This window comes from Physeter macrocephalus, chromosome 18, assembly GCF_002837175.3.
Source record: "Physeter macrocephalus isolate SW-GA chromosome 18, ASM283717v5, whole genome shotgun sequence".
NCBI lineage: Eukaryota > Metazoa > Chordata > Mammalia > Artiodactyla > Physeteridae > Physeter > Physeter macrocephalus.
Genome location: NC_041231.1, coordinates 10,066,031 through 10,078,262, shown reverse-complemented (window position 1 = coordinate 10,078,262; position 12,232 = coordinate 10,066,031). Strand labels below are relative to the sequence as shown.

The window sequence follows — 12,232 nt, the reverse complement described above, 5'->3', positions numbered from 1 at the left end:
TGGGTGGGTAGACCAAAGTTACCAGTGGGCTTTAAAACAAATAGCCGACTTAAACTATGCTTTCAAAAGAGCGGATTCTGGCCCATCATCCTCCACACCGACAGTGAATTTTGGGTTGTCGTTGACTGTGCCCCTGGAATCATCAGACTAACTGAATTTCAAAGTGCCTAATGGAAGGATATTGAAATAAGACAGATATCAGACTCTTAACTCTGCAGCCGATCCTCGCAGGGCTTCTCTTACATCCCCGTGCTTGTTTATGGTTTACTGAAATACGCACACCCCATCTGACCCCAGAAAGTAGGCATTTTCATTTGGTTGCCACTCAGGTTATCTCATTTCCTCCCCACCATTAACCAGATCTATGACCTAAGATAAGTCACTTATCTTTTCTGGGCTTCAGTTTCTGTATCTGTAAAATAAAGTAATTGAACTAAAGATTTTAAAGAGCCTATCTAATTTTAAAATCATGTGGTTCTGTAAGACTTTATAGGAGATGGAACTGAAGTGTATGAAATCATGAAAACTATCTCTGAGAATGTAGAATTGTCCCCTACATTCCAGACTATTAATAAGGGCTTTGCCTCTTGGAGAAAAAGTCCAAAATCTTCTATGATGTTATACAATTGGAAATAACTTATAAGTCACTTTTACGAGGAGCTAATTCAGACTTTAAGTGAATTTTAGGGTGAGCTGTCACTTATGCTTACTTATTCATTCAGGGAAAGCAAGGACAGTGGGTGGCTCTTGCTAATCCTTTTAAGACAGTAACAGGGACAGTTCTTACGGGACTCAGCCCCAAAGCTTCCGCTGGTGCCACTGTCAAAAATAATGAATTATTAGTCAGACCCACAATGACATTTCTTAGTCTCATTACTGTAGGAAGCCAGGCACTGTGTGTATAATTATTTTGTCTTTTAAAGGAAGTTGACACTGTCAAAAACTGAATTTGCACAATTCAATTTCTGGAGTTTCCTGCATTTTGAGGTTCCCAAGCTGCTCCAAAATAAAACCCCTTTTAGGGATTTCAAGGGAGACAGCCTGTGAAATGTTCATCAGAAACACACCATGATCTCCCGTCTCCATGCAGGGTTGGGGCGTCAGACACATCACATTCGTGGACAATGCCAAGATCTCCTATTCCAACCCTGTGAGGCAGCCTCTGTATGAATTTGAAGATTGCCTGGCGGGTGGTAAGCCCAAGGCCCTGGCTGCAGCAGACCGGCTCCAGAAAATATTCCCCGGAGTGGTACGTTGATGCTGTTTGCGAACGTCTGAGGTTTTCTCCTGGATCTTTCAATGTTTAAGTCTTGGGGAATGAGACCCTGTGGTATTGGTGAAAGGGAGTCAGACATCTGTCACTTACTACCAGGCCCTCATCATGTGGCCGAACCTCTGTTTCCTCATCTCAGAGATGCGGATTACAAGAACAAAACAAAACTCTTGTATATTATTATGAAAATAAAATGAAGAGTACGTGAAAAGAATGTTTTATAAGTTGCAAAGCATTATCTGAGTTGAGGAATTTGGGCTACGAATATTTTTAGATACTGCCTTGTTCCAAAGGGATTTATGGTGGGTCAGATGTAGGATATTCTTTTCCTCATCACCAGAATACTTGATAGTTAGTACCGGTTTATGAAATTAAATTGAATGTAAGTCTGCAGAAGAAAGATCTGGCTAATGTTTAGCTTTTTATTCCAGCTGCTTCTTATTTTTGACTTTCATCATTTATTTTAAAAACAATGAGGCAAGTCATTCAGCCCATTTGATTCAAAATCTTGCCAGTGTTTTTGAGGTCATCCAGCAAAAGACATTCTGCATCTTGCATGCTTAATCAGTTTATGAGACAGGTGTCTCCAAAGTATCTGTTTGTACTTAAAGTGCCACAAGAGACTCTTGGCCCTGGCTAAAAATAAAAAACCTGCTTTCTCAAAATTTCTCTGTTCAGTCACTCAGCATTCGGTTCATTCATTTTAACAGTCTTTGCTTTAAAAGCAACTTTGACTGTTTTGCCCATTTCATCAGTGTACCAGAGGAATGTCACTTATTGGGTTTAATGCAACAGTATTGATTGAACGCCCACTGTACCCAGTGAGGTGCTGGATGCCAGAAGAGATAAGAATGAGTTACACCCCATCATTGAGGAGGCATCTTAGTTAGGTTTCTGCTGTGACAATATTGCATATCTCATACTCCCAACATCTAAATGGCTTACGATCATAAACATTATTTCATGCTCATGGGTCTGCAGATTAGCCATAGCTTAGCTGTAGGCTAGGCTGGACTCAGGCTTCGAGTCAGGTTCCAATCTGCTCTATATGTCATTATTTCAAAATCTACGCTCCAGGAGCAACAGTCAGCTGGTCCTACTCTTCTTATGGTGGAAGGTAAAAGTGTAAAGGAGTTGGTGAGGCTTACCATACCTATACCTGTTAAAGTCTCAGCTCAGAAATGGCACTGTGCAGTGTCGTCCGTCTCCATTGCCAGAGCTAGTCACAGGGCCAGGCCCTGAGTCAATGGGGTTGGTCAGTATACCCTGCCTTCCTAGTGGGAGGTCCTGCAAAGTCGTATGGCAAAGGGCATGGACATACAATTCTATTAGAGGGAGGCAGTGCACAGTCAGGAAGAATAATTCATTCTGTCACCAGAGAGTATCGTGAACTCCCCTCTGGGCGCAGACAGACCTGGCTTTGAATCTGAGCTCTGCCTGAAAGTTTTGCTTGCCCAAATCCTAGCCATGGTCTATGACCCAGTGCAGTTCCCCCTATTTCTTTGTTCAGTTATTCTATGACTTACTTACTCCTCACATATTTATTTAAGGTCTACTGTGTGCTAGGGACTGGGGAACAAGGCAGACGAAGTTCCCCCTCCCTTGCGTGGAACTTCAAGTCTCGCTGGGGGCACGGTCAATAAACTAATTTCCTAAATGGATACACTTGTAACAAGTGCAGGAGGCAGGAGCTCAGTTGCTGTGAAAATGTTTAACAGGTAGGCCTGACCGAAACCAGGCTTCCTTGAGGAAGCTAAGTCCTGAAGCATGGGTGGGAGTTAGCTAGACCAAGGCGGGGCAGAGCTGTTTGTGCAGAGGCCTGAGGTAGGAGGCAGCATGCTGCCTTTGTGGACTGAAAGAAAACCAGGCTGGCTGAAGCATGGAGGTCAAGAAAGACACAGAGCTAGGGCGTCGGCAAAGGCCAGGTCATGCTGGGCCTTAGAGATCAAGCTCACCTTTTCTTGAGAACATCAGCCTACCAGGATCAAGCCTCTTCCTCAGCACTGACATCATGTTACTCCATTTTACCTATTGGATTATGCACTCCTTTCCACTGGGAGCCAGGTCTCTTATACTGTTATCCTTCATGCCTTGTAAGTAATAATAGATAACACAGAATGCATCTAAGTACTAGTGTCATTCATCAAATTCGTGAAAAGTACTTGTGAAACTGTTTCACGTATTGGTTAGCCAGTGTTGTGTAATTTTCTTTGTGTGTTCAACTTCGTGTTCAACAATCAATACTGTTGATATTTGCATTCAACAAATATTTACTCATCACCCTCCTTACACCAGGCCATGGACAGAGGCTAGTCCTAAGTGAAGAAGACATGAAAAGAACTGCTCGGCTACAAATACCGTGCCTAATCCTGGGGTTGAATTAAGTGAATAGGAAAAAAACCTGACCTTTAATAAATCAAATAACTTTTTGAGGTCACCATTTTTTTTTTCCCAAAGGTAAGGCAATAAAATGTAGGCTTGTAGAGCCACACTAGGGGTTTTAAAACCCAGCTCTGGACATCTGCTTCCAACCCTGAAGGGTAACTGATAGGCTAGCTCTCCTACCATTATGCACCTAAAAGTTCTGCACCTGGGTAGATTATATAAAATGACTCTTCAGACACTGAACAATATGTGGTGAAAGACTGTGGTCTCAGAAAGAAATGTTTGTCCCAGTTTATTGCATGCAGACACTTTTTAGCCCATTGGCACTCCTTTGTGGCTCACAATTCATCTGCCAGGACATTGTGGAGCCAGCAGGGGACAAAAGGTAAATTACAGAGATGTTCTAAAGCCCCCATGAGAAATCCTGAGTCCCCACACTCAAAGAGAACCCAGGTTGCTGGGCAGCTTCTGCTTCTGGACAGGAAATGAAGCTTCACTACCACACAAAGCTGTCACCCGCCCCCCACACAAATATCTATACACTCCTAAGTCAGTTTTCTAGTTCAAGTCAGCAGGTAGAGTTTTTTGGTTTTGAGGGTTTTGTTTGTTTTTAATGCATATACTCCTAAAAAGATTAAGGCAAGACTAGCAGTCATTCTAATCTTATATGAATTTATTAAATTATTTTTGTTCTACATCCCATTTGGAGGTATTTTACCGTAAGGAAGTGGAGGGGAGGGCAGCTTGGGAGTAAGTGGGGAGAGACAGCCTGGCTGGCTGGAGGGACTTGGGCAGGCAGAGGGCATTTTGATGAAGTTTCTTGGCCTCAGATTGTAGGAAGGAGCCAAAGGTACACAGTTCTCTCCAGCGTTCACCTTTTCTCACATGGGAAGTGCCCCCCACCCACTTTGGAATAGGATCCGTGTGTCTCTGTTTGCTGCTCTGTCCAGCTTCAGGGACCCTGGGTGCCAGGAAAGGGTGGTCTAGGTTGACGAGGTGAAGAGGGTTGGGGGCACAGGCAGCAGAAGGCTAAGGCAGAGTGGTCGTGACGGAGAGATTTCAGACCGTAAGCGGCCGTGCGTGCACGCTTGCAGCGACCGCGAGGTGCGGGCCCTGAGATCCCGCCTGTCCCTTTGCTTCAGACCCCCTCTCTCTGGTGTGTCCCCAGAACGCCAGAGGGTTCAACATGAGCATCCCCATGCCGGGACACCCAGTGAACTTCTCCAGCGTCACCCTGGAGCAGGCCCGCAGGGATGTGGAGCGGCTGGAGCAGCTCGTCGAAGGCCATGATGTCGTGTTCCTGCTGATGGACACCCGGGAGAGCCGATGGCTGCCCGCCGTCATCGCCGCGAGCAAGAGAAAGGTAGAGCGTGGGTCCTCTGGTGGTGACTTGATGCGTCATCTCCCCAGGGGGAAGTGTCCCCAATCCGCCCCCTCCAGAGCAGAGGGTGCTTTGTGTGGCCTAGTGACCTGGTACAAGAGGGCTTCCTCCAGAGACTGTCTCTGCCTTATACACCATCATCCAGCATAATTGTTACCCTTTACTGTTTAATTTTCATAACCACCCTATGAGGTCCTTTACTGGAAGGGACACTCTACTTACAATAGAATGTAGGCTCCAAGAGGGCAAAGATTTTGTCTCATTCACTAATGTTGGGTCAGTGACAACTTCAAGGGCCAAAAGAACTGAATGGTTAAACACTGGGTTGGCCAAAAAGTGACTTCAGTTTTGAGTAAAAATAAAAGACACATTTTTCATTTTCACCGATAACTTTACTGAACAACGTATTCACCCTTTTGTTCCACTACCTTCTGCCATTTTTCAGGCAACTTCATAGTTCTATCTTCCCAAAACTTTTTATCTTTTTGAGCAAAGAACTGTTCCAGGTGCCTTTTACAGTCTTCCAGGGAATTGAAATTTTCCATTAAGAGAATTTTGTAAAGACCTAAATAAATGGAAATCCGAAGGTCAATGTCTGGTGAATATGGCAGATGAATCAGAACTTCCCAGCCAAGCTGTGACAGTTTTTGCCTGCTCATCAAAGAAACATGCAGTCTTGAGTCATCCTGATGGAAGATTATGCATTTTCTGTTGACTAATTCCAGTTGCTTTTCGTTGAGTGCTGCTTTCAGTTGGTCTAACTGGGAGCAGTACTTGTTGGAATTAATTGTTTGGTTTTCCAGAGAACTCCCTTCCAATCCCGCCATATACACAACATCACCGACTTTGGACGAAGATTGGCCTTTGGTGTGGTTGGTGGTGGTTCATTTCGCTTGCCCCACAGTCTCTTCCTTTCCACATTATTGGACAGTATCCACTTTTCATTGCCTGTCACAATTTGTTTTAAAAACGGAACGTTTTCATTACGTTTAAGTAGAGAATCACATGCGGAAATACAGTCAAGAAGGTTTTTTTTTGCTTAACTTACGTGGAACCCAAACATCAAAGCGATTCACATAACCAGGCTGGTGCAAATGACTTTCAACCCTTGATTTGGATATTTTGAGTATGTTGGCTATCTCCCACGTGGTATAACATTGACTGTTCTCAAAACGGAACGTTTTCATTACGTTTAAGTAGAGAATCACATGCGGAAATACAGTCAAGAAGGTTTTTTTTTGCTTAACTTACGTGGAACCCAAACATCAAAGCGATTCACATAACCAGGCTGGTGCAAATGACTTTCAACCCTTGATTTGGATATTTTGAGTATGTTGGCTATCTCCCACGTGGTATAACATTGACTGTTCTCAGTTAATATCTCAATTTGATCACTATCAACTTCAACTGGGGTTAACCTGACCATGGAGCATCGTCCAGCAGGAAATCTCCAGCACAGAACTTCTCAAACCACTTTCGACACATTTGATCAGTCACAGCACCTTCTTCATACACTGAATAAATCTCTTATTTTTTGCGTTTCAGTTGCGTTTTTACCTTTCTTGAAATAACAAAGCATAATATGCCAAAAATGTTGCTTTTTTCTTCCATCTTCAATATTAAAATGGCTACACAAAAATTCACCAATTTTGAGAAGTTTTTTTTAAACGCATGCTGATATGACAGCTGTCACATACAATCTAACAAAATTGTTTCGAATGACGTTAAAGACAACTAACTGCTACTAGAGCCATCTTACGGAAAAAAACTGAACTAATTTTTGGTCATCCCAATAAATCACAGTACATATGTGTGACGGAATAGTATGCAGCCGTTCATGGTTATGTCTTCAAAGAATTTTAATAACATGGAAAATACCACATTATGTTAAATAAGCAAGATATAATATTGTATATATTTTTATCAACTATGTTTATATATGTAAAGGTATCTACATTTATCAAAGGGTGGCAAGAAGAAGGGAGAAAGGGAGGAAGGGAATGGGAGAGAAAGAGAGAAAATAACAGGGAAATACCTCAAACTATTAATAGTAATTGTTTGAGCTGTGAGATTGTGAGTGATTTTTGTTTTCTTTTCTGGTATGGTTTTCCTTGATTTTTTCCAACTTTCTGTCTAACCATAAATTTGGGAGAATAAGTTAAATTACAACTAAGAGAAGTTCTTACAGTATAAATGAAAAAAATTGTCCTCAAAGACCTATGTGGGGGGCTTCCCTGGTGGCCCAGTGGTTGGGAATCCGCCTGCCAATGCAGGGGACGCGGATTCGAGCCCCGGTCTGGGAGGATCCCACATGCCGCGGAGCAACGAAGCCCGTGCGCCACAACTACTGAGCCTGTGCTCGAGAGCCCGTGAGCCACAACTACTGAAGCCCGCACGCCTGGAGCCCGTGCTCCGCAACAGGGGAGGCCACCGCAATGAGAGGCCCGCGCGCCGCAGCAAGGAGCGGCCCCCACTCGCCACAGCTAGAGAAAACCTGCGCGCAGCAACCAGGACCCAATGCAGCCAAAAATAAATAAATAAATAAATAAATTTTAAAAAAGAAAGAAAGTATTCCAAAAAAAATCCTATGTGGAGGGTGAACTATATGGTATGTGAATTATATCTCAATAAAGCTATTTTGAAAAAAAATCTCTGTAGAAATGACAGGGGACAGCATAATGCTGGAAAGAATGGGTTTGAGAACTATCGACACAGTTTTATACACCTACCTTTTACCAGCTAAGTGACCTTGGGCAAGTTTTAGAAGTAACCTCTCTGACTTTCAGTATCCTCATCTGTCAATAGGAAATGTTTGCTGGGAATTTAAAATGAAATCAAATGAGATAATTTACGTTAATCACTTGTCAAGTCTTTTGCACTTAATAAGCCCTCAGTCTTGGGTAACTTTTATCCACATTAGCTTCTAGACTCTAATTATAGTCATATGCAAACATTTATTGCAAACACTTATAAAATAAATTTTTTAAGTGGACCAAATATGAAGTCAGCCATGGCTTAAAATATGTGTCTCTTAACTCTAGCCTTTTATTCCTTGAAACTCACAGCTGGTCATCAATGCTGCCTTGGGATTTGACACATTTGTTGTCATGAGACATGGCCTGAAGAAGCCTAAGCAGCAGGGAGCCGGGGACTTGTGTCCCAGCCACCCTGTGGCACCTGCTGACCTCCTGGGCCCATCACTTTTTGCCAACATCCCTGGCTACAAACTTGGCTGCTATTTCTGCAATGATGTGGTGGCCCCGGGAGATGTAAGTGGATTTCTTTGTTATTCCAAATATTTCCTACAACCATCTCGCCCACTAGAGTGGAGAGACCCAGTTCTTTCCTTTACGATTATTTAGGTATTGTCTTTTAACAAAGAGAAAAATTCTCCATTTGCGGGGCCGGGCAGGGCCTTATCCCTCTCTGAGCCTTGTTTGACACCATCAACTGTGTACAGCTCTTCCCTGTTCGCCAGTGTAAACGCAGCAACAAACCATTTTTATGGAAAGCTTAGCAAGGAAACTGCAGGCTAGATTGGTTCCTGACAGCGCTTAGCACTGTATCCTGTGTGTGTCTTAGTGAAGAGGGCGTTAAATGAGGAGTCTGAAGACCCGGACTGCAGTCCAGGCTTGGACACTGCCTCACGGGATAATTCCAAATAAGTCTGTTAGGCTCCCTGTGTTTCTGCAGGATGGGACTGAGGCCCAGAAGGTTGTCAGACTCAGCATGTCAAAATACAGGATTTCCAGTTAACTCTGAATTTCAGGTAAATAACGAATACTACTTTAGTATAAGTATGTCCTATGCAGTATTCGAGATCTGTTTATACTAAAAGATTATTTGTTGTTTATTTAAAGTTCAGATTTAACCGGGCATCTTGTATTTTATCTGCCAACCCCAGTAGGGGAGGGACGAATACTTTCCCTGACTATTAACAGTGCAGGGTGGTTCAAACATGGAAGTGCTCTGAGCAGCAAGCACCACACCGTTCGAACGTAAGCTTCTGTGTTCTTAATGCTGCCGTGGAAGCAGGGTGAGCAGGAATGGTCTTTCACCAGAAAAGGCGATCACTTCTAGTAAAACAAAGCAGAGGTGTTGTCTGTACCCTCCCCGCCATATTCACCTTCTATTAAAACTTGTTCCTTACTAATTTACGCCTCTTTTGGATGACTGGCTTTTGTGTCTTCCCAGTATAAAGAAAAAAATATCCTCTTACGTGAAGAAGGGTGGCTTTATCTCCATCATGGGTTATAATATACAGCTGACCCTGTTATTTCATTATTACCAACAAGTAGGATCAAGGATGCGCTGCAGTAAAGTTACATCTGTTCATAAGGCAAAACTTTCAGAGTCAAAGTTACCCCTAACAGCCCCTTAAATTTGCCCAGAGTTGGAAAATTAGAATTTCGTAGGTTGAACTAACGAAAGCTTGTGTTTGGAGCCACATTGTAGCAAAAATACTTGTTCTTAAGCCCTGAGATCATGCTCAGGGTGACAGGATGCCTCCACTGTGAGGGGCACCTGGAAACAGAGGATGGCGGGGACAGCAGAGCAGTGCTTCCGTCTCCCGGGCGCTCCGAGGGTTAGCGCGGTCATGGTGGGAGGGCAGGACCATTTGCTCTGTTCAAATGTTCTTCCTCTCTGTGCCTCTGGCTCTCAACTCACAAGCACAGTAGAGTTGAGTCAGTTAAAAGAGTACATGATGCCACTCCATGCATGAGGCAGCTAGGCCCCCCATCTTTAATTTATTTATAACTGCTAATCCTTTTTAGTGTATTACCTCATTTAGTTACCTAACTTGTATATTTTGATTTTCTTGGTACTTGCAAGAAATGGTATTATGTGAGGCTGACTGATCTTTGCCAACAGTGAGCGTCTGGTATGTGATAGAGCTTTATTGTGGAGGAGTTTCGTGCTTCACACAGCTGGCGTTGGGTGGAACGGAACTTTGCATTCACGTCAGTGACTGTTCTCTGTAGTCAACCAGAGACCGGACCTTGGACCAGCAGTGCACTGTGAGTCGTCCAGGACTGGCCATGATTGCAGGAGCCCTGGCGGTGGAGTTGATGGTTTCTGTTTTGCAGCATCCAGAAGGGTGAGTTTGCCTTTTAGAGATGGGTGTTTAAACAAAGAAAGCTTTTGTATCTCCCTTGGCCTTTTCTCAGTCTGAATTTTCTGAGAATTATGTTGCTCTTTCCATCCTCAAAAAAACAAGATTTTTTAAAAACCCAGTGTGATTCTTTGGCCTGGAGAACTTGTCATTGTGATCTTTGGATCCGTATCTCTGCATCCTTCTGGAACTGAACTCTCCTAGAGTTAACTGGTAATTGATAATAAGGAAGGATAAAAATTTTGGTAGTGGCCTTAGGAACTTCATGCATTTATTCTCTTAATATGTTTTGATCTCCTTAGCCCTGAGCACTTGTAAGGCAATACGTGAATCACATATGATAGCAGTTGCATTTAGCTGTATGTAACAGATCCATCTAAAGTGACTTAGCCAAAAGGGTACAGCTTGATTTTTCTCAAGCGGCAAGAAGCTCAGAGGCAGCATCCAGGGCTGGTACAAAGGCTCCGATATGCCATCAGGGGCTGTTTCCTTAGCATTCACTCAGCCACTCTTAGCTCCCTTCCTTATGCTTGTCACCTGTAGTCACAAGACGGCTGCTCTGCCAACAGTGTTGCTTCTGTGTTACACTTAAGAGGAAAGGAATGACCAAAGGATGAAAGTTGTACTCAGCTGAGGCTGCCTCCTTTTAAAAGGCTCTCCGGGAAGACTTACCCATTGATTCTAAAACTCCTTTATCACATGACCTTGCACTCGTAACTGCAAGGAGGATGGACAAATGTAGTTCTTTGGCTGGGCATGTTGCCTCTCTCAGTGAAACTGTGGTGAGATAGAAGTGGAGAATAGATTGGGCAGGCGCCCAGTACTGTCTGCACATTCATTTAAAAAAATTCTGTATGTATTTTAAACCCTAGATGGTATTATTATTGTTATATAGTTGGTATTCATTTCATTTTGCTAATATTTTCCTTTTTGTTACTTTTCATTTCTTTCTGTGACCTTGAGCTTCCATCCAACGGCATTTTCCTTCTGCCTGAAGAATACCCTTTATTATTGCCTTTAGAAATGCTAGTGACAAAGATATTTCAGTTTTCGTTTGTCCAGAAATGTCTTTGTTTTATCTTTATGCTTGAAAGCTATTTTTGCTGCGTACAGAATTCCGGACTGGTGGTAATTTCCCTTTAGCAAGTTGAGCGTGTACTCCTGTTGTCTCTGGCTGCCCTTATCCTGGTTGAGGAGTAAGGTGTGTACCTCATTGCTACTCCTTTGATACAATTTGTTTTTCTCCCTCTTCCCCTACCCTCAGTTGCTCTTAAGGTTTTCTCATTGTCTTTGGTTTTCAGAAGTTGGGAATACATACCTAATTCTGTTATTTATTACTGTATACCTATTTCTCTGTTTATTCTGATTGTGCTTTTTAGTGCCCCTTGAATCCATGGCTTGATGTTTTTCACCCACTGTGGACGATTTTCAGCCATTATCTCCTCCAACGTTGCCTCTGCCCCTTTCTTGATTCTTTGCTTTCGAGTCTCCAGTTGCCTGTTAGAATCAGCCTATGCTCTTTTCTGTACTTTCCATAATTTTGTCTTTCCTTACTTCAGTCTGCCTATTTGGTTTTGGCTTCTCTTCCAGTTTACTAATTCTTCCTTCTTCTGTGTCTATGTTTTAAACCATCCATTGAGTTTTAAATTTCATAATTATATGTTTCACTCTTAGAGTTTCCATCTGATCTTATTTTATACATTCCCTCTTCTCTGCTAAAATTGTGATTTTGGTCTTTCTCATTCTTTGAACACATTTGATCATGTTTTTCTTTTAAGACCTTATCAGTTATGTCCGTTAATGGGCTCTCCTATGAGTCTGTTCCTATTGTCTATTGTTTTTATTGGCTTTCAGTTATGTATTGTCTCCTCATATACCGGGTTTTGGTTTTTAAAAAAAAAACAAAACCTTTTCATTATGGAAATTTCAAACATATATGAAAAGATGTATATACAGATAGATATAGATACATAGATATAGATATCATCTTTCACACACACACACACACACACACACACAATTTGTGTATGTGTGTAGAAACCACCTTGTATGCACCACCCAGCTTCAACAATTACCAGTC

General features: G+C 42.6%; 1 protein-coding gene across 1 annotated transcript in view; it reads left to right on the top strand.

Moving 5' to 3' along the window:
• Window positions 1-12,232, top strand: part of ATG7 (autophagy related 7) — a 253,122-nt gene that overhangs the window by 39,714 nt on the left and 201,176 nt on the right. Inside the window, exons 12-15 of the mRNA XM_028478750.2 lie at window positions 1,091-1,249; window positions 4,827-5,021; window positions 8,105-8,308; window positions 10,022-10,137. Of these exons, the coding sequence (XP_028334551.1) occupies window positions 1,091-1,249; window positions 4,827-5,021; window positions 8,105-8,308; window positions 10,022-10,137 (674 nt within the window). The remainder of the gene's footprint in view (window positions 1-1,090; window positions 1,250-4,826; window positions 5,022-8,104; window positions 8,309-10,021; window positions 10,138-12,232) is intronic.